Genomic DNA, 23,190 nt, shown 5'->3' with positions numbered 1-23,190 from the left:
AGGTGGCAGATATGCGAGTAGCAGGACCCAGAAGCGTCGCCCCCTCTGGCGTTGGCTGTACCCGGTAATGGCGTAGACTCCAGCTTTGGGGCATCTTGTCTCTGCTGCTTCTTCAGCTCCTTTTCAAAGGCGGCTAAAAGTCTCTTTCGCCGCGAAGTCAAAGGCATCTTGGTGCGCATGCAAAGCCTGCTTTCTCTCGATTCCAGTTTGGCCAGTTCGCCTCGCTTGAATAGCTGCAGTGTTAAGTTCACTTTGTGCACGCATGGCCTTTAACGTTTTCGCCAGCTGACGCTCTAAGTCCAGTTTGGAGGTGTTCCAGGACCTTTATCATGGACCGATAGATTCTGCATATATTGCCGTTGCAACGCGTCTTTGGCTTGCGGTCCAGTTCGAAGTTGGATTTCTTTGCGCTGCTGTTCCCGGTCCTTTTGCAGGGTTTCACGCTCTTGCTGCAGCTGCTCCCGTTCCTCTTCCCATAAGCTGGCGTTCATGGGCTCCATGCTTCCTGGAGTGACTTCGCAGTCAGCCCACTTCCTCATCCCAGCTCTCTTTTGACGGGAGCGGGAAATAGGTCTGGATGAGAAGGCAGGCTTTCTTCGGATTCTCCTCACTCATCGGAATGCAGCACCTCGTGTCCACCGGGCGTGCTCCACGGGGCGCCTCTGGTGCAGCTGCTGATCCGGGATCTAGGGGTCCGATCGGAAGCTTGGTAATGATACCCCTCCCAATCCCCTCGATGCATAGTCCCCGGGTTTCCTAACGGTGAGATCTTAGGATCGGCCCCCAGTGCTATGCCACCCGGTGGGATTCTTGCCAGAGCATCATCGGAACAAATCTGAGTCCAGGAATCGTTCAATTGCGGCTCCTGGGTTGTCGCGCTGACGAAAGTGGGTCAGGCCCATCTCTCTCGCGTGACAGGTTGCATCTGAGGTTTGTAATCCACACGGAAACGGTAGGTATCCGATCCACAGGCTTCCGCATCCATAGACAGCGCCCCAAACGACTCTCAATGCAAGTCCACATGATCGTTTCACAATCGCCCCTTGTCCCAACGAAGTAAAGGGAAGACTTCGTGTTGATACGTAGGGGACGGGAAAGAGTTACCAGCGAGACCCGTTCTCCCGCCGGTTCCTCCAAATCCAGAAGGGAAAGCTCGGAGCCCTCTTTGGGGGCTACCGCACCTTCCTCAGAATCAGGAATATTCAACCTCTCCCATGCCCGGACACGCAGAGGTCCACTACACTGGAAGATAGATGAACTTTTGATTCCCGCCACAATGTAAGGAATTCCATAGAAGCAGAAATAAAAGGCTTTTTGGTGTAAAAGACCGTTTATTCAGACATCCTAGAAAGCTCACGTACACGACGTGGCAGGAATAAAGTCTCCCGCCAGAAGCACAGGTTATAGTTCTGTCCATCCCATCCCCCCTCCCGGTTTCTCATGGGAACGGAGGTCTCATCTCTCTCGAAGAGATAAGGCCTCCACCAGAGTCTCCGCCGCAGATGCTGGCCCATCGCCCAGGTTTTGGAATGCAGTCAAGGCCAGGCGGCTGTTCTGAACATCAACACCATTGAATCCCTTACAATTTGGGGGCCTGAAGCTTCAAAAGGTCTATGCCATTGAACATGAACATACAAAATATTCAGATGGACAGAGGTCACAGCTGGATGGATGGTGCTCTGGAAACAGCCAGGCTTAGGTAAACAGATATGGCAAATTGTGATTAAACTGGGCTGGAGAATGAATAAAGCTTGCTGCCAGGCTTGTACGTTCCCTTTATGTCTCTCATCCCACATCTGTGTTCAAGTGTGGAGTTTGATTTAAAACTTCATGGTTTAGTGATGCTTCAGTTCATCATGGGGTCCAAATATAGGCACTTCATTACTCTACCATTTATTTATGCCCCTAACACCACACTTCTAAATCTCAATCTAATCTGTTTGGAATTTGGAATCCTGATTTGTACGGAATAAACAAACTTCAATTCGCAGAGGTTCCTTCACTCAGAAGGAAGTTTTGGACCAAGTTCAGCACATAAAAGGAGATAGGAGGAGCAAAGGGAACACATAAATATGACATGGTTCTGTGCCCAGTCTCCATTTAATAGCAGCTTGGTATAATGTCTGTTGTGACTATTGTGGGAAGAAAGCAGAGAGTCTGAGCACTGACAATGTGGATAAGAAAATAACAGGGTGTTGCTACCTAACAAACATAAGCATAGATACCTCTGCATAGTCCACTTCCAGAGTTCCCCTCACCCCGTTCCTGAACACAAATTCACCTGGAATAGCCGGAAAGCATGGTCTTCATTCATGTCCACATTCATCAACCTGAGCAAGTGCTGCACCTCCTTGAAGTTCATGCGCCCATCCTTGTCCTTATCAGCTTTTTGGAACCAATCACAGATCCATGTGCAGCCCAAAACATAAGTTAAGGAAAACAGAACTCTCTTCAAATGAGAAATTAAGCTAGCACAGGAGACTTTTTTAGCAAGGGAGAAAAGGAAGTTCCATCCCAAGATCATGAACACCGACAGGTCCATCTAGCTCCCTGAAAGCTCCCTGATAAACTATTCTTTGGGTTTCCCTTAAAATTCTTCAGATGGTTCACCTGAAGAGGAGACCCCAACGTTTCTTTGAACTTTTAGATAAATTTCAGAGCCAGTTCCAGTCTACCTAAAGTGTAGAGCAGAGACTGTTTAAAGGATTTCAATATTTCCTGATGTCCTCATTCCCTCTTAGGCCCTTTCCCCACTTACCTTAAGCCCCGCGCTACTCTCCTCAAGTAGCGTGGGGTCCTGGGGCACTCCCCACTACAGGGGCGGCGACAGCACAGCCGCCCCGACGCTGCCACTCTTGCGCCCCCTCAATGCGCGGCATCCCTGGCGCTCCTCAAAACGGCGCCTTTTGATGACCCCACGCTCTGTCGTGGGGACACCCGGGCGCACGCCAGAGATGCCGCGCGCTGAGAGCAGCACGCAGCAAAGGGTGGTCAAAGGTAAGTGGGGAAAGGGCCTTAGACAGTAAATTGGTGGGGTCCCCAACTAATTTTGCCATTTTCCCTGGTGGTCACATTCCTTCTTTGTCTTTCTGCTCCTGTTTTTATGTTTTGTTCTGTCTCCTCTGTGCCCCGGTGCACAGCAACGGATACCTCAACAGCAATGGAATACAGCAACGAAGCCAGTAATTGAGATTACGTGCCTTTATTGGGGGGGGGGGGGGGATTGTAGCCAACCTAAGACCTATAGCAGTGCGGAGGGTGAGAGAGTGGTATTTCTCCCGGAATGCTGCCTATAAAAGCATGTCTCAGACCCCAAGTCAGTTGTTCAATATTATCATACCACCATGGTAGTCCATAATATTGTTCCATCCGCGCAGATCATCCAGAGCCTAGCCATTAGGTCTCTGTTTCCTGGACATACACTACAAGACTGGTAATATAATCTTTGCTATCCATCCCTTCTCTCTGTATATCCAAAACCTGTCTTTCACCTCTAAATTATATCCTAGTATTAGAAACCTTGAATGCATGTGTTTTTACCCCAGTAACTGAGTGAATGAAATTTTGTTTTGTTCCATTTTTTATTTTCCCAATAAAATCTTTTTAAAAAGAATTTATTTTCTCTGCTGGTTTCTTATGGTGAGCTGAAGCCCGTATACATAGGCAATCTCTATCTCTCTATCTCTCTATAGATGATATAGTGTAGATGTAGGTATAGATATAGATCCACCCAGTCTTTCTGTGGCAAAGCAACCCCATCTTGGAGTGGGTACCCATGATTTCACAGACCCAGGAGCCTGGAACACAGAGTGTCTTGTCTCAATTCATATCTTTAACATTTGGACTGAACTGGAGCTGAGCTTTCGGAGTCAGCTTTTCACTTTTTGTTGGAAGGGCACTGAAACAGGCAGTTCATAGCTAAATGAAAGGATATTGATCTATCTTTTCCTTCTGATCCATGTTAGTTACCACTTCCACAAGGCGTCGCAGGCCCTTGATCCAAAACTGAGCTTCTTCAGCAGAGCTAGCAATTAGGTCCAGGTTGCCACGACGCCCATGGAAGACAATGGTGAAACAGCACTCAGGTGGGAATTCCTCAGCTAGGCTTTGAAGTACCTCTGATTGGTGTCCCTCACGCACAGTCTCCACGTCGCTCACTGAAACTAGGAGAAGGACAACCAGGAAGACTTCATGGGGGGCTTAATGTCACAGAATCATTCCCTTGCCCTCCTAGGCATGACAAGCTGCCAGAGCATTATTACCTGGCTACTTGTTTATTCACATAGACATCTATCTATTCAGCCTATCTGCCTAATCAACCATCCTATACCCGCCTCTCATGCTAGAATAACGTTTTTGTAACCATTCTAGGCTTCACAGAACATAATGCACAGAAGGAGGCAATTTCTTTTATTGCATTAACTAATACTGGAAATAAAAGAAATTAAGGCACTCTTTAATAATGTCACAGTATAGAATCTTGATGGTAGCTAAAATTATTCATATTTAAACCAACATCCTTGAAAATGAGTTATTGCTATATACAATATACATAGAAATTATAATTATGTAATTATGTAATGTTATGTATTGAAGATTGTCTGATATAAACACCATAAAACCTTGTCGTAAAAGCATTTCTTTCCAACACAGAACATATTTCATAGGATTCTTCTACTAGTGCCTGCCCAAATCCCACTAGAGAAAAACAGATTTTTAGGGATGTGGGGGACAGCCCTCCTGATCTGTGTAGCTCAGGACTTTATATCAAACGAAATAATCTTTTGCTTCAGAAAAGCAGTAGCATATAATCTGACAGCTTCTGATTTTGCCAGACCTTCCTGTATAAGTTTATGCACTCTGCACAGATTTTTACACACGTGAAAGTCTTTGTACTGTTTGTATGTAAAACCCGAAGGCATTGTTACATGAGAAACTAGACTTGTCAATAAACAGTGTGGGGAACCAAACTCACAAGCAGACTTGGCATTTCCAGTCTTCTTGGACTTGTACCAAATGGTCATGCAGTCATCCTGCAGCTTGAAGTACCGCGGTTTCTTCCAGTTCTTGGACTTCACCTTGCGCATCATTGTCCCTTGCTGCATCTGTTCCAGATTGTCATCCAAATGAAGCCCTGATCAGGTGAGAGTGGAGTAGGCACTTCAAATAAGGTGTGAAGGATAACCCAGATGTTTGTCCATTCCGTCAATCATATATCCCAAAGTTTAGCACCCCAATAAGGGAATGAGTCAACAACACAGAATACTTATCCTATGGGATTCCAAAAGGAAATCCAGAGGGAATCATTCATAGCCTAAGTGCTAGGGAAACATTGCAATGCGGTTGAATGAAATACATTCTTAGGATCATATTGTTTGGAAGTTAAAATCCCATTTTGTTTCCAGCCTCTTTTAGGCCAAAAAGAACAGGGTATAATCACCTGTCATGCAAATGAATGAAAGCACTGATTGTAGTGCTGAACTTTAATTTAAGGAGGATTAATTTCCTTAAATTTCAAATAAAATTATTTTTCCTTCAAAATCTGACTTCCAAATTTGATTCACTTCAAACTTTAGAATCAAAACTAGATTGAATTGCATTGGGGTGGGGGTGGGGGTTTCCTCAAAGGAGATGTTTTCTGTGATTCTTTAAGTTATTCAGGAATACCTGGAATTGGCCAGGCCAAAGATCCAGGGAACAAGTAGTGGTTTCACTGATCTCAGCATTAGCAAAAGTATCACAACTAATTGTCTGGTTGTGATATGATGAATTCTCAGTTTTAGTCATCAGCAGATGCCATGATATCTTAAACAACTAGGATGGTCGTGACAAGCTGATGCAATAGTAGCCGAATTGTCACATTTCTTAGCTGCCATCATCACCATTTCATAGATCTTACAATGAGCTCTGTAACATGATCTGCCATATTCAGTATGAGTTCTCTGCCAGTTCTAGACATCTCCCAGCCCTTTTCAGATCATCAAACCTGGTGGTTAATCAGGGGTCTGGGTTTCATCCCAAGAGCACGAAAGGTCATGGAGCAATGACCTTGTCAGTAGCTTCAAGGAGCTTCAAATTCTACACTTCTACTGTAACCTCACAACAGGTCACCTGTTTGGAATCCTAAAACCCTTTATGGTCTTGGACCCTCATATATGGCTTTCTGGAGATTTGAGAAAATACTCACGAGCACTGTAAAGAAGTGCTGCCATGGTTGTTCCTTCCCTGTGTTGGCACAGCTGTAACCTACAGGAAGCAAGAGAAGAAGCAGGTGAAAGAAAGTTGCTGAGAACTTGAGTCAAAATATCTTGCATATAGGTGGGGTATGAATAATAAACAAACAAACAAAGGCCTATGATTTTTATGACTTTTTATTACAGGGACTACCCAATGAATTTTTCTCTTAGTTTAGACAGATTGATAGAATTCCTCATTCACCCTCCACATTTCCTCAACTCAGTGGTAAAATCCGCATAGAGTGTATGTAGAAGATTCCAGGTTTAGTTTTTGGCATCTCTAGGTTAAAGCGTTTCAGACACCACAGCTGAGAAAGGCTCCTAACTGACAGATCAGAGTTGGTTGCCAGTTGGAGTAGACGGTACCAACAGATATAAAAGTTCAATTGTCTCATTCAAAATAAAACTGTTCATATCTTAACCTGGAAATGAAATCAAGCTCCCTAAACTGTGCAGCATCAGACACACTACTAGCAGTTTATTGGTGTATGATGATGTGGTGGGTCTTCTTGAGTAAAAATTCTGGAATCACTTATTTAGCGACAAAAGGGTCACAATAATGGCTTTCTCGTGTCCAACATGGGGAGTCTGCCACTATTTTAAAACCTGAAGTGTGGAATTTAAAAATGTCACAAAAATGTCACAAGCCCCCCCCCCCCGGAACATTGAGACTAAGTGCGCTCCCCATCCCACATGCCTTTTCAAGTGTCAAAATGCTAATTTAAAAAGTGCATGGGGAGGGGGACGATTGGACTTGGTCCCACTGTGCTGAGGGCCAATCAGGATCACGACGTTGCAGCATTTTCAGATTGTCCATTTTAGGCTTTAAAATGGCAGTGAAATCCTAATGTTAGATACCAGGGAGGTTTAAGTCCACTGAAGTCACTGAGCTAAGAAAGGTGCAGCTATGCTTAGAACTGCTGCACAGTGAAAGTGCTGACCAAAAGATGTCTTTAGCAGCAATGGTATAGTAGCTAAGAGCAGGTGCATTCTAATCTGGAGGAACCGGGTTTGATTCCCCGCTCTGCCGCCTGAGCTGTGGAGGCTTATCTGGGGAATTCAGATTAGCCTGTGCACTCCCACACACACCAGCTGGGTGACCTTGGGTTAGTCACAGTTCTTCTGAGCTCTCTCAGCCCCACCCACCTCACATGGTGTTTGTTGTGAGGGGGGAAGGGCAAGGAGATTGTAAGCCCCTTTGAATCTCCTACAGGAGAGAAAGGGGGGGGGTATAAATCCAAACTCTTCTTTAAAAGTAACCATGCACCATTCACAGAATAGCTAAAAATTCAAACAATGGTCTACAATACTTATTTCTGGGACAGGAGAATTTGTACAAAATGCAATGCTCCTTCCTGTAAGCTTTATATTTCTGCTAATAACATTCTGCTATTAATGTCAGATGGGATAAACTATGGCAAAAATCATTTCTACCACATCTGTGGGGTCAAATAAGACTAACGGACACCATGCATAAATAATCAGAAACAATTTGTCTGCCTTAAATCAATCAACAGCAGGAAGTTCCACGATAACCTTTTATTAGGCAAGTTCCTTATAACAAGGGAATGCTGGAGGCTCGTGGTATATTTGGTAATACATTGTTTTATTTTTAAAAGGAAGTCAGGATACACACAGGCCATCATAATTCTTTTTTAAAAAAACTTCTGCACAAAACAACTCCCCAGCATAGTTTCTTGCCAATCTATGGTTGCCAACTCCAGGTTGGGAAATTTCTGGAGATTTTGGAGGTGGAGTTTGGGGAGGGAAGGAGCTCAGTAGGGTATAATACCATACAGTCCACCCTCCAAAGTATTTTCTCCAGTGGGATTGATTTCTGTCATCTGGAGATCAGTTGTAATTCATGGTATTTCCAAGGCCCCACATGGAGCATGGCACCCTATGCCAGCCAATTGGACAACACTTCTCAATGGGCAGTAGACCGGTCCTCTGCGGTCCCAGTGCTTTCCATTGGGAGTTCTCTGAGTGGCTAAGATTCTCTTGTGCATGTCTGTGTATCCTCAAAGACATCTCCTCCAAAATAAAATATAGGAAAACTATATATTGCTGGCATCAGCAGGACCAACTGAGTACATCTGTGTACTTTTGGAGGTGGAAAAGGTGCCCAAGATTGGAGCCTGCAGAGCAAATGTCCTGGGGCAACCTTCAGCAAAGACGGCTGGGAGAATCCCTTCAGCTGTATATGAAATGTCGGGTGCAAGCAGAGGGTGAAACTGACCAGAGAGCAAAATGGTTGGGGAGGAAGAAATAAGACACTTCCTGAGCTATGCATTCTGCACAGCCAAGCAGGAGATATCTTGCAGATTGCTTAGGGCAAAAGGGTGCACTTTTAAGCATTCTCTGAAAAAGACACTTTGAGCTAAAGTAAGGCATCTGAGGATGTCTTGGGAAGGAAGCTGTGTGGAACAGACCACAGTCTCTTCTCTGGCTGAATACAAAGCTACACAACTGCTTCCTTCAACACTCTCCCAGTGAAATGATCTGTGACACAAATTCCTGCAGCTGAACGAAGAGACCAGCCATTACGGGCCATTAAATATTTTCCATTATCCAGCTATTGAAAGCCTAGATGTAAAGCCATTTTGCATTATCAAAAGAGCACAGGGCCATTTTAAAGCCAGCATCATTAAGAACATTCAATCAGTCTTACCAGTTACAAAAGAACTAGGTGAAGGACTTGACCTCCACCCTAGAATTATACAGAGTACTTCTGCATGAAAAATGACACAAAATTTCAGTTCCTATCCTAGATTCAGTGAAAACTATGTTCTGTAACTACCAAATTGCCTATAGTAGGCAACAGGTCAATAGGCACAAGGAATACCAGCTGTAAACATCACAGAAATCAGCCCCCCTATCCAATGGCAGACACCTCAGGGATTGATCTGTTCTGTATACTTTGGGGTACTGAATCATTCAAATATGATATCACTACACTGGATTACACAGAGAACCAGACGCCTCACACTGAGGCTGGCAGGTTTGTTTCTCTGAGCTTATTGGCAGCAACATTCTATAGCTGGAAAGAAATTTGACACATGATGGTGATCCCTTGCTAAAACCCTAATTCTCTCCCTCCTAATGCAGTGTGGAGCTTTTTTTGTGTCAGCTCACACATAACTTTGGCCAGGAAAGGGCACAGGGGCAACCCAAGCAAGGAAGTGCATTTAATGGAATGACACAGTGGGCTGCCTTAGGGGAAGAGAGGTAGTAGCTTCAAAGGAACATGTAGTCCTTGTATTCTCTGTGAAGAGAGTGCAGTTCTTTGCCATAAGTAGATATCATCAACATAAATAGATCTTTCCCACTGTAAAACCACTTTCCAAAGTAGAGAGAAAGGACAGAAAATAATTTGAACCTGGACTTGTCCAAGCTCCTGAGTTTTCTGTGCTGTGTGGTGGCTGAAAGCTACAGTTGACCTAAGTATAGCTGTACAGTGTAACATGATGGGAATGCCAAGAAGATAGGGGTCCTGTTAGCAGACTCTATGTCAAAAGTACCTTGAATCCAAGGTGTTCTTTCCAGAGGCGTAGCTAGGGAAAATGGAGCCCAGTGCAAAATCTGAGCCCCCCCCGCCCCCCGCTATGTAGCTGGGCCATACTGTGCCCGGTGCACACTTTTTTTCCCCGCCCCAATCCTCTGTGGTGCCCTGCCCCCCAACACCCCAGTGGGGTTGCATAGCCCCGCCCCCCACATTGCAGAACCCTGCCTCCTGCATGTCTTTGCTGCTGGCTCCTGCTCTCCCCTGGGCCTGGGGAAGGCAGAAGCTTGCCTGCATGGACCCTGGGAGGGTGGAGCAGAGGCATATATAGGGAAAATGGAGCCCGAGGCATAATCTGAGTTTTCCACCCCCCTCCGTTCCATTTTTGGAAGCAATAGTGGAGGGGGGAGGGAAATCAAGCCATCTGCCGATCTCACAGAGGAGCGTCCAGGCAGGCAGGAAGGGGCCCAGGTCTACCACTTGGGCAGGCTGCAAGGGGCACAGCTCTACTGCTTGGGAAGGCTGGAAGGGGGCCCAGGTCTACTGCTGGGGAGGCCGGAAGGGGTTGAGTTGGCATGATGGCATGGGCTCTGGCTCTGGAGGATCAGCGCCCTCCCTCGACCTGTGGCACCCACCTTAAAGGGAGAATCTGGGGTCCCTAGTTTAAACACTATTGAAAGTTATGTTGTTTGGGGATGGATTCCCCCCTCCCAATAAAACAACATCACTTTCAATGTTGTTTAAACTGGGGACCCCAGATTCTCCCTTTAAGATAGATTTAAAAGGAGAATCTGGGGTCCCTAGTTTAAACAACATTGAAAGTGATGCTGGAATCCACCCCCAAACAGCATCACTTTCAATGGTGTTTAAACTAGGGAGCCCAGATTCTCTTTTTAAATCCAACTTGAAGGGAGAATCTGGGGTCCCCAGTTTAAACAACATTGAAAGAGATGCTGTTTTGCGGTGGATTCTCCCCCACCCTGAAACAGCATCACTTTCAATGTTTAAACCGGGGACCTCAGTTTCTCCCTTTAAATTCATGCCGAAGGGGGTGGATTTAAAAGGAGAATCTGGGAAAATTTGGGGAATACCTGCTTTCAGAGGTTCAATTGTTAAGCGAGCAGCACCAAAATTTCAGGGTATCTTTAGGAGGCTCTCCTGATGATACCACCCAGGTTTGGTGAAGGTGTGTCCAAAGTTATGGACCCTCAAAGGTGTATCCCCCATCTTGTATTAGCTCCCATTGGAAACCCATAACTTTGGACCCTCTGAACCAAACTTCATCTAACTTGGGTGGTATCATCAGGAGAGTCTTCCAAAAAAATCCCTGAAAGTTTGGTGCTGCTAGCCTAAAAACTGTGCTCGCTGCAGGCCAAAAACTGAAAAAACACTAAAAAATACAAGAACCCACAAACAAACCTTAATTTTTTGCTTGCTCCCCCCAGGTGTGAACCCAGTGCAACGTGTACCCCCACCCCCCATCCCCCTGGTAGCTACACCTCTGGTTCTTTCTGTCATCTTTCTTGCCTTGTTAACTACATTGCTTTGGTCATCATTACTAGTAATCATAATCCATACTGCATTTTTCATGTGGGAGGAGATTTACAGCCTTTTTAAAAGTACCATTACATTGTATTCTCCCACAATCATTACAACCTATCAGCAATCATTACAAACTATCAGCGATTTCATGGACTGAAATCGTCTTGGATGCAAGAAGGTGCAAGAGGAGCTCAACCGGTGGAACAGACCTTTCCTACCTGCCCACTCCTGCTACAGGTCACTGTGTGCACCAAAACACTGACCCTAGTGGGTCACAGGACCCCTCTCCCCAGGAACAGAACTGTGGGTTGATATGGGAGCAAGAATCAATGAAAATCACCCACCTCTTCCACTTGTGACAATGCCCTACCTGGGTGGAAATGGAGCTTGGATGCAAGCCACTGTCTTTTAAATCAAATACTCCATAGAACCTACTCCGCCAATTTTTAAAAGTTTGGCCTTCTGAACATTTTTTGGTAACACATTTGGCTAACAACAGACAGCAAAAGAAAAGAAATGGGGAGGGCAAGGTGGTGAGGGGGTTGTGTGCACATCCATATGAGCTTTTACCCTTCTTTCTGCTTTCATTTTTGCAACTATCCTGCAGAATAGAACCTTAGTATTTGTATGATTCATGCCTGAAGCCAAGGGTCTTTTCACATGACTAATCACATTTTAGTCATCGCAAAATAAGCCCACAATTTTCCATTGACATATAGCCATAGACATATAGTCAGGCTTGCAAGTGGCAAAATGGTTTTCATCACCCGTCAAATCATGGGCAATCACATAAGTTCCTGTGACAGTCACACAACACTGCACATGGCAACCAAAATAACAATGGATATGACATCAGAGTTTCCAGTGCTCAGTATTCTGTTTACTAAGTATCACAGATAGACTTTGTGAGTGTGACTTGAAAAAAGTTGATTCTCTGCCCCCTATGATATTGGAAAGCCCTTACTGAAACTCTTAGTGCAATTTATAGATTGCCCCTATTTTAAATAAATCACCTTTTGCAATATTGAAGAATAACACAGTCCCTTATTTGTTGGTGGATAGAGACACAAGGACTATGTTGGCAATGGCTAAGTATCCCTCCACCATACTTTCCTTAAAGGAATGAAGGTTTCCTATCTGCTGCTCAAGATCATTAGATCACAGAAGCTTGAAAGAAAGGGTCACTAGTTGTATTCTCTTGCCCTGTGGATGCCTCCATTGCTTCTCTAGCAATGACAATGTTCAGAACTGTGTATCAAAACTGTATCCACATTTTGAAACTCTTTGATAATTTTTCTTTCTTTCTTTCTTTCTTTCTTTCTTTCTTTCTTTCTTTCTTTCTTTCTTTCTTTCTTTCTTTCTCTCTCTCTCTCTCTCTCTCTCTCTCTCTCTCTCTTTCTTTCTTTCTTTCTTTCTTTCTTTCTTTCTTTCTGCTATATTGTGTGTTTGTGTTCTTTATTCTTTTCTCCCATGGCTTCTGAGGGAAACATATTTTCAGAGATGGTATTTCTCAACTCTGGGATCCTGAATATCAAATTTCAGGCAGATGGCTGCTTCTGAATCCACAACTCAGACAGGCTTGAAAAGGCGAGTCATTTGTCACAGTAGTGGAAGGATGAGCCACATAGCAGGATGCTGTTTTCTTTGTGATGAATGCGGTGGGTGGGGGATGAAGCCTATATAAGAGTCGGCCTAAGTCCCACTGGTGAGGGAGACAGGCACAGGGCATAAAGGAGAAGACAGGGATAACTGGGGGGGGGGGGTACCCATAGTCCAAATCATACTCCAAGCTCCCCTTTTACTGTGCTTCCAGATGTGGGCTGTGCAGGGCGGGGGGAACCAGAAGGCTGGTGAGCTTCTGCCTCTAAGCTTTCTTTCAGCACCAGCAAAATAAATGAACACTGAGTCCTTTGCAAGTGGAAGAATTTGGAGGAGGGATCAATGAGGACTAAAATAATTTGAACTCATCCAGTGGGAGCCTACCCAAACAATCTACCCCCATCCCCAGATCATCGCCCGTACAGACTGCAAGGAGCCAATGGGGAGGTCTCCTTAGGAAACCGCTCAGTCTCCTTATTACCTTCTGGATTACATGGCTTCCCTTAGAATAGGGGTCTGCAACCTGTGGCTCTCCAGATGTTCATGGACTATAATTCCCATCAGCTGATGGGATTTGTAGTCCATGCACTTCTGGAGAACTGCAGGTTGCAGACCTCTGCCTTAGAAAATGTACCTTTGCCAACATCCAGGTGGTGGTGGCTGGAGGTCTCCCTGAATTGGTCATAGTAGATGCACTTGACAGAGGCATGGACAAACTGTGGTCGAGCCATGGTGGATTTTGAGCCTGGTGCAACCACTGTGCTTATTTGGCTGGCATATCCTATCATGCAGCTTGTGGTAGGCACTTGGAAGAGACATGGAGTACCTGCTGCCATTGCCTGGTACAGTCACCTTGCAGACTTGGGCTGATAGGATATTTCATGGATGTGGGCCACAATGCTTTCAGGGGGATCAAAGGCATGGCCTGTATCAGGGGGTGGTGGGGCAGGGGTTGACCAAACAGTGGATCAGATCTATTTTGAAGCCAAGCAGGAGCATGCAAGTAAAGAGAATTCTGGCTTCCTCAGCCTGCCTTACCTCATTTTGCTTCAGCATTTTTATCCTAGTCAGACTCTGACACTGGAAGTTATCCAAGCTGAAAGAAAAACTGCTTCATGCATGAGTGCAAGGCACCCCTCACCTCCTCTCAGATTTTGTTTAATTGTAACTCCTTTCAGATATCTCTATGTTGCTTTCTTTGTGCACAAATGGGAGGTTTCTTATCTTTTTCTGTTGTCAATGCCAACAGCAGCTGGGGATTAGTGATGTTGTATAAAAGAAATAGTGGACCTACTTTTACATGAAAATAAAGACGTTGACAGAGCGTAGATATTAGATCCTCACTAATCTCTAATTGTCATCTCCCTGTTCAGTGAACCAGACACAAGACTGGATGAGACATTCAATCCAGATCCTTACATTGTCATTGTTAAGAACACAGATAAAGCAGTTGTGGAAGACCTGCAAAGCCTAAAAGAACAAGCAAATATATCCACAGAGGAGCAGTCTTGCTGGTGTGTATGTGGGGGGGGGGGGGGGAACCCTGGGATCAGCAACTAGGCCTCTTGCTTATCCCATGCCCCCTGAAAACCTGTCCCCCAACTGCCGCAGAAGTCACAATCATCAAACCACACATACCAGAAATCCCTCCACATAAGTGCTAAACATTCCTCACTCTAGAAGGTAGTGTTTGGTTGTAAATTTCTAGGCCAGCTCCAATACATAAGAACTAAGTCTTGCTTTGACCTCTGTTGGAACAAGATGCCAGCTGTGGAGCTATCTGTGGTCCTGGACCTAGCCAGAAGGCAGGTGAATAAGCAATAAGCAAATGATTTTGGTGAGTTAGATTATCAGTTCAGTCACATCACTGCTAGTGTTTGATGCAACTGTGAAAAGCAGTCAAACAGTACCAGAAAAAAATTGTGGTTTCTGAAGATTATCATACATTTTTTTAAGCAATTGGATTTGTTTCATCTCTATATATAAAAATGGAACCATGCGTTTGTTGCTTTGAGAATAACCCCGCACCTGCTGGCCCAAACGCTATGAAAATTTCACATATCCTTACTCATTCCCCCGACTGTGTTCTTACATACCTCCCACTGTCAGACAACACACCTGAGCCAGGTAAAACATCTTTTTCCTGGCGCACCAAGTCATGAAGCTGCCTGTGTGTAACTGTCACCCTTAGAATGTTCATGCTCAGATGGCCAGATATGAGCAGTGAAAACAGTACATAGGCAATAACTCGAGTGGATGTGAAACACATACACACATTGCCATTTCAGACGTCAGGTGGGGTTCCCCCCTCACACGCAGGTACCTTTCACTCTCTGTGCCTCACCCACTACTACCACATAACACACCTACTCTCATACACATTCAGCGGAGGGAGAGCAAAGGGACAGAGGGGGAGGCATGCAAGGGAAGAGAAGTGAGGGAGGGGACAGTGAGGGAGGGGTGGCATGCAAGGAAGGGGAGGGAGCGGGCCCAGCATCTGGATATGACCCACCCACCCTAGCAGAGGGAGATGGGAGGGAGGGAGGGAGGGGGAGGCACGCAAGGGAACAGAAGTTAGGGAGGAGAGAGAGTGAGGGGTGGCATGAAAGGGAGGGGAGGGAGGGGGCACAGCATCTGGATATGACCCACCCACTCTAGCAAAGGGAAAGGGGAGGGAGGTAGGGGGAGGGGTGCCATACAAGGGAAGAGAAGTGAGGGAGGATGCGGTCACACACATCAATGACATTGCACAGTATCAGCCTGCGCGTTTCCATGATTATGTACTGCTGACCTCTGCAATTGATTTGCTGCTACTGTTCCTTTCCCATTTCACCACAATAAGCCACAGCAACGCATGGCCAGGCCCCGCTAGTTAAATCATATAAATAACAGAATATAAGCATTCTGGAAGACAGTTAAGGACTCTGATTGGGCATCTCATTTTTCATCTCCCATGATTTCCTCTAACCCTTCCATGAAACCCCCCTCAGTTTCTCCTCTTTTTCAGTTTCCTTCTCATCTACCAGCCACCCTACCTTTATTTGTATCCTTGTCTTCAGCAATACCTTCTTCCCTCACCTTTGCAACCTCTACCTGGGGAAACTTTGGCTCAGTTGGGCTGTGCTGGTGGCCCAGCTGGCACAGTTTCACTGAGGAGAACCTGCAAGGACTTGCAAAGGGCAGCTAACTTTCACTGTACCCCTCCTACTGTCATAATGCCCATTGGGCAAGGTGGGCAGCTGCCCAGGGCATCACCTTGTGGGGGGGGGCATCAAAATGCTGGGTTCATTTTTGGGTATTTTAGTGGTTTTCCATTTTTGGCCTGCAGGGGGCGCAGTTTTTAGGCTAGCGACACCAAAATTTCAGCGTATCATCAGGAGACTGTCCTTATGCTACCCCCCAAGTTTGGTGAGGTTTGGTTCAGGGAGTCCAAAGTTATAGACTCCCAAAGGGGGTGCCCCTATCCCCCATTGTTTCCAATGGGAGCTAATAGGAGATGGGGGCTACAGATTTGAGGGTCCCCCCTGAACCAAACTGCACCAAACTTGGGAGGTATCATTAGGGCAGTCTCCTGATGAGACCCTGAAAGCTTTGAGACTGTGCCTTCAGAAATGTGCCCCCCACAGCCTGCAACCCCCATTGACAGCAATGCAGAAAACTCAATGCAGAACAAAGATTCTTGGGCAAATTTCTAGGATGTTCCTGCAGGGGGTGCATTTTTTGATGTATCGGCACCAACATTTCAGGGTATCATCTGGAGATGATGGCACTCTCAGCTTTAACGGGGGGTGCAGTTTGGTTCATGGGGGGGCCAAAGTTATGGACCCCTCTCAAAGAGCCTGTAGCCCCCATCTCCTGGCTATTAGTCTCCCCATTGGAAACAATGGGGGATGGGGCACCCCCTTTGGGAGTCCATAACTTTGGACTCCTTGAACCAAACCTCACCAAACTTGGGGAGTAGCATAAGGACAGTCTCCTGATGATATGCTGAAATTTTGGTGCTTATATGTCTAAAAAGGCACCCCCTGCAGGCACCAATGTCCTGGTGCAAAAAAAAAATTTGGTCGTGGTAGAGTGGCCGCCCATGGGGGGGGGGGGCATCCAACTCAGGTTTTGCCCAGGGCTACAGTTTTCCCAGGGCTGCCTCGTTACGCCCCTGTACCCCTCCCTCTCCCCGATTTCCCCTTTCCCTCTGCCTAGCAACCTTTACATCCACAGCTTTTCTCTGCTTCCTTCTCTCCTTCCCATCAACCAATGTACCATTTATTCATCTTCAAAACTCCCCGAGTCCTGTGTGAATCTGCACTACCTTCCCTTGTTAGCAATATTAGTCTTCTGACTAAGTGAGGGCCTTGTGATTCACTTCTTTCTTTAATTCCAGGGTAAGTTGTAGAGGAAAAACATTCACATCATTTCATATGATCAAAAGTTGTACTATGAGCACACTTTTAGGCAGGGGAAAAAGGGAGAGCATGGACACTTGCATGGTCCCTAAAACATGTCCAAATAGTATGTGCAGCATAGATTTGTATGTGCAATATGGAATCCTGCATTTGTATATATGTAGTCATTGTGAGTAATCTAGTGAATATGAACATTTGCTGCCACAATTCAGCTCCCTACCATCTTGTATATTCTCCATGTTTGTGAACAACACACCATTTCAAGTCCTGATTTAGGGATTGGCAAACAGGACTGGGGAACATCTATCCACTCGACAACTGAAACAAACAGGATAAACAATTCATTTTCACTTGTAAAGCTGGCAGTACCTACAATAACACTATTTTACAGTGGTTCACCCTGTATTGGTGCAGAGTTCAATTGCTGTTTATGTTGGATGCTAGCTATAAAGTTTCTAAAAGCTTAAAGAAACAATATGGCATGTTTGTACCATAAAATAAATACACAGTTACTCAGCCTAGTGTATAAATATGTAATGTAATATGACAGGTGTACATTATGTGTGCAGATCATCATCACAATTGGAAAATGAAGGTCAAATGCAACCTTTTAAAATAAATGTGCGTGCCTTCCAAATGATGCCTTGGCTCATGCTGCTGAGGAAGTAGATTCCAATCCATGAGAGCTTATGCTAGAATAAAAATATTTCTGTCTTTAAAGTACCAACAAGACCCCTGCAGCAGATTAATACAGTGATCCCTTCAGAATAAAAAATAAGTGTTCAGAAATCCAACAAATGGAGGGCAGTGCTGAAGATGCTTCTTGTATGGGAAACCATGTCATCTAGGCCAAACCCTGCCACATGCTGTGAATAGTTTAAGTGATATTTAGTCAGGCTGGAAAACCCCCGAAAACCTCTCTGTATAACATGGATATTCCAAAGATAAGAACAGTCTTTGCACCTTATTTGAATGATTATGATCTAAAGATCTAAAGACACATCTAAAGACACAAAGATTAACAGGAAAGTCTTCAAAATAGGACTTTACTCATCTATTGCCATACAATAGCCTGTCCAGGGGTCTCTAGCCATAACAAGAAGGATCTCTAAAGAGCAAAAGCTCATCAGTATTGCAAAGATTTCAGTTTCCCATGTGGCGAAGGGTTATCCTTTCTCCTTTGTAAAGATCATAAAGTTCTCTATGGTAAAACAACAGAGCTATTTTGCTGATTGATCATCTTTTTAGGCAAAATATTGATCTTTCCTATAGATTTCTAGGGGCTCGAGATCTGATCCTACAGTAACACTATTTTACAGTGGTTCACCCTCAGGATCAGGGATACCTTTTGAGCAGTTGAAGTATTGGTCATATGACCCATCTCACAGAATGAACACTGTAATAAACAGACTTTTTTTTAAAAAAAAAAAACCACCACCTTTTTATCCCGCCTTTCTTCCAATAGGGAGAAATAGGTCATATCTAAATTGAGGAGGGCTATTTCTCAGTAAACAAACAGGACGGAGTTGAAATCTGAAAGATGATATATAATACTTTGCAAATAAAAAACAAGGGTATTTCTCTCTTCTTCCTTGCCCACAGTTGTTTCTTTGCTTCAAAGAACCTGAACATCATTCATTTCTTTTTCAAAGTTTCAAATCTTGTGGTTTTGCTTCTTGAGTGATTTTCCCTCTCCATTCAGATGTCACATCTCAAAGACAATGCAGTCCTTTTTCCATTTTCTCACAGCTCCTGCTCCCCCTCCCCTTTAAACCTGTTCCTTTTTTATTGAGCTTTTTTTTTAAATTGTGTGTAGGGAAAAAGTCAGAAGGGCAATGATGCTTGGGAGCAACCACCCAAACAGATGCAACTTTTTAATGAAAATTTTCACTCATAATTTTTTCTGCATTACAATCCCTAAATAATTATCGCCCTTTTGGAGATAACATTCCAGTGAGGTGGGTTCAGATTCTTGCTGTAGAAAACCAAACAAATGTACCTACCCACACCTGAGGACTCACAAAACATGGACAAAAGTGTTCATGTGAATGGAGGAAAAAAGAAGCTAGACATTACCAAAGGCATTGTTACCTTATCCCTTGTGATCATCAAGTGAAATTAATAGAAAGTAATTGAATTGTGCCCCTTGAGGCTGACTTCATTGCTTCAGAGAGTAATCCGAAATAGCTCTGTTCAGAATCCTATTCAGATCTGTTCAATGGAGGTTACTTCCACGAAAATGTTCTTAGAACTGCACTGCCAACCCTTTTGATGAACTGATGCCCAGGTATAAGCATTTTGTTTCAGCATTCAGGTACATAACTGCCTGAGCTTGGCTTTGTCTAGTTGGTTTCTGAAGCCAGAAATCTAGCATACACACGTGAATCATATCACTGGTCCATCATAATCAGTATTGTCTATTCCAGGGGTCTGCAACCTGCAACTCTCCAGATGTTCATGGACTACCATGCTGGCAGGAGCTGATGGGATTTGTAGTCCATGAACATCTGGAGAACCGCAGGTTATTCTGACTGGCAGCAGCTCTGAGTTTCAAACAGAGGTCTTTGACAGTACCTATTGCTAGATTCTTTAACAGGAGATGCTGCTGATCAAACCTGGGACTTTCTGCATACCAAGTGGATACGCTACTTCTGAACCACAGCCACTCCTCAAACATAAACAATTCTCTATCCTGTACTTGAATACAGATCATCCTGCTCCATCAAACACTGAGCACAATGTATGCACACATATGTACCATGTATTCCCCATTTCCAAAGCTTAATTTGTCTTTGTAGGTCCCATCTGGGTTCTGTGATGTGGTTCCATTCTGGAAAACAATCTTAAGAAAATATCCCTGAAGACATGCCTAATTCCTTCCCCTTGTCACCGAGTAACCACAATTAACCCTGCACATCTGAAATCAGGCTTTCACTTTTGCAGTCTAAAAAGTGAGATTTTCACAGATGCCTCAGACCCACCCAGCCCCTCTCGTTCCAGACATTAAGTGCCGCCTCTCCTAATCCTTCTTCAAGTGCTTGTTCTGCCTTCTCCCTCTCTGTCTTTCAGAGAGCACTGCAGCAAAAGTCATTCTATTCTCTAAATGCACCAAGTATTTTCAATGCAGCTCTCTTACCAATGGACAGAGAATTCCAGGGATGGAGGGTTCTGTTTCAGAACATCTCTGGCTTTTGAGGCGACATGGTAGCTCCTGCTTTGCACTACCACCTCATGTTGTTGGCACTCGAAGCTGCTCTGGTGCAGTCGCTGAGCTTGCACTGAGAAGGGGGGAAAAGAGCATGCAAGAGCTCAGCCCTACCCAATGCATTGCTTAAAGGCACAGAGCCAAAGGCTCACTTGTCATCCAGCCACCTGGCAAAGCTGATCAGCTTTGGACAGGGAGATGCAGGAGTCAGAAGCTGATCAGGCACATACAGTTTATTTATGTCCTGAAGCTAATCCTGAGGTGACAGTCCGTCCGTCCTGCTTTCTTCATGCTGAAGTCCAGTTTCTCTCACCCACAATGATTTGTTCAGAACTCTTCCAACCCCACCAACCTCACAAAGTATGGGAAAGGAAGGGATTTTGATTGTAAGTCACTTTGAGGCTCCTTGAGGTACAGAAAAGTGAGGTACAAAAACCTGCTTTTCTTTATTCCATTCTTGTCAAGCATTCCTAGGCATGAAAAATATCTCTTAGTTTCTCTTAGGTCTGGTGTTACCCAGTAGCAGGGTAACAATAAGCCCAAGAGATCCTGACTTCTGTTCCCAGTCATCAGAGATTGGGGACATTGTGCGGTTCTCATCTCAGCTGTTTTGAATCAATGAATCAATGGTCAAGATTCATTTCCTCTGAAAAAGGCAGTGATCCATTAATTTTGAGGTTAAATTTAATGTATTTTTGAACATAGTGGTTTGAGGAAGAGGGCCTTTGAATGATAGTAGTGTTAATACCTGTGTTTAAACAAAAAGCCAAAATATCTATAAGAGAGAGAACTAGCTTAGAGTAGAAAATAGCATATCAGATAATCAGATTGAGGCAGATTATCCCCATTTGGCCATGATACTCATTGGACATCTCTGGAGCAGTTTTTCTCTCAGTCAAATCTACCAGACAGGGCCATTGTTAGGATAAAAGTGGGGTGGGAAGCCTTACACGCCATCATGACTGCTTGGAAGAAGGAGTCAATACAAACATGAAGAGTGACCAACTGTTCCATACATCCCAAGAGCTATTCCTGTGAACCACTGTCAGTCAAAATAAGCTGCCACTCTTTTCCACTTCAGATCTCTAGGCAACCAAATTAGTAGGAATGTTTTCTGAGGAACCCTACATTAAAGGTTAGTGTCAAGTTAAAAGCTCACATTATTTTTGTTCATAAATGCTTGAGTAACCCTATGTTTTTGCTGAACCCCAGGCTGAAGCTTCCATTCTTACTGTTGTCTGTCCATGAAACTAAATAATGTTCCTGTCAAAATTGTTCTTAGTAACCACGTAACATGATGGGGCAGAACCACACAGTCTGCTTTTTGCAGAACACAACCACTGGGGATGCAATTTAAAGTGGGAAACTGGTACATGGGATTTGCTCCCTAATTGCTCCCTCCCTCCCAAAAAGTTTTGGCTCCAGCAGGATAATAGTGTGAGAATCTAGGAAGAATGGCTAGCAGAAACATGTTTTTTGTGAGATTACAGTTCCATACCCTTATTTGTTTCCCTTAAAAAGGAATGGTAAAGAGATACCTTTTGTCATTTGGTTGAATGTAGAGCCTGAAGTCTGTACAACCCTTGCATGCAGGATTAGATGAAGAGTTTTCTGGATCTCATGATCAGGCATAATATAACTAGCAGTAAAATATATTGTGCTAAACAATACAATGGACTCTAGAAAACTAGAACTAACATTCCGGAAGACCCAGTATGCTTGAGGCTGGGTCAGATTGGGGAATTCCTAGAGATTTGGGGACTCTACCTGGGGGAGCAGGTTCAGCAGGGATGTGACATCCTAGAAACTGGCAGGGAACCTGATCTCTGTATCACAGAGATTCCATTAAGTTGCCAACCTCCAGGTAGTCTACTCACAGTCTCCACCTGAGCCAAGCAACACTCTGAGGAGACAGCCTGAGGAGAAGCCATTCTGCGAGGGCTCCACACTTTTTCATCCTCCAGGCCCAGTGGTGGGTAGAGCAGCACTCCTCCGCTGCCTGCCTCCTGACTACCACCACTGGGGCCCAGAAGCAGGAAGAGGTTGGCATAAAGACGTCTGCAGTGCCTTGCAAGGCAGAGAAAAGTTCTGGAGCTGCTAGCCCCTGAGTGGCCCAGTTGGCCAATCATCATGCACGTGTGCAGCAATTGGTGGGAGTGAGTTGTTGCTACCACCTAGGATTATTCAATTATATATGATGATGATATAAAATCTATATATATAAAAAGCAAACCATCCGTTTGTGAGTCGTGCTCTAACTGCGAAACCACTGGATGGATTGCTTTCAAATTTTTGTTCAACATGTCTTTCCAATGCAGGCAGGTAATCAGACCTTCAAATCACCGAAAGTCCATACCTGAGCCAGGTAAAACGTCTTTTTCCTGTTGCACCAGGCCATGAAGCTGGCTGTGTTTAACTGTCACACTTAGAATGTTCGTGCAGCATGTCTGTGGCCTGAGGGGTTGGTATGCCCTTACACTGTTCGCACAGATGGCCAGAGATGAGCAGTGAAAACAGTAAACAGGTAATACTGGTAGGTAATACGAGTGGAAGTGAAACACATATACACTTTGCTGTGTGAGATGTCAGGTGGGGTTCCCCCCCTCACACACAGGTAACTTTCACTTTCTGTGCCTCACCCACTGCTACCACACAACACACATACTCTCATACACATCCAGTTCATCCTCACACACCTCAATC

At 44.7% G+C, this 23,190-nt stretch overlaps 1 protein-coding gene across 3 annotated transcripts in view; it reads right to left on the bottom strand.

Moving 5' to 3' along the window:
* Nucleotides 1-20,546, bottom strand: part of PLCD4 (phospholipase C delta 4) — a 49,280-nt gene extending 28,734 nt beyond the window's left edge. For 2 of the 3 annotated variants that reach the window (XM_048486779.1, XM_048486781.1), the window contains exons 1-5: nucleotides 20,419-20,546; nucleotides 6,188-6,246; nucleotides 4,976-5,134; nucleotides 3,935-4,163; nucleotides 2,282-2,411 (exon numbers count right to left, since the gene is read on the bottom strand). In XM_048486779.1, the coding sequence (XP_048342736.1) occupies nucleotides 2,282-2,411; nucleotides 3,935-4,163; nucleotides 4,976-5,134; nucleotides 6,188-6,212 (543 nt within the window). In that variant the 5' untranslated portion in view covers nucleotides 6,213-6,246; nucleotides 20,419-20,546. Of the gene's footprint in view, nucleotides 1-2,281; nucleotides 2,412-3,934; nucleotides 4,164-4,975; nucleotides 5,161-6,187; nucleotides 6,247-20,418 lie in introns of those variants that run through there. The other variant, XM_048486780.1, reaches the window with a different exon arrangement.
* Nucleotides 20,547-23,190: the final 2,644 nt, after the last annotated feature.

This window comes from Sphaerodactylus townsendi, linkage group LG02, assembly GCF_021028975.2.
Source record: "Sphaerodactylus townsendi isolate TG3544 linkage group LG02, MPM_Stown_v2.3, whole genome shotgun sequence".
NCBI lineage: Eukaryota > Metazoa > Chordata > Lepidosauria > Squamata > Sphaerodactylidae > Sphaerodactylus > Sphaerodactylus townsendi.
This window is presented reverse-complemented; position numbering and strand designations above follow the sequence as displayed.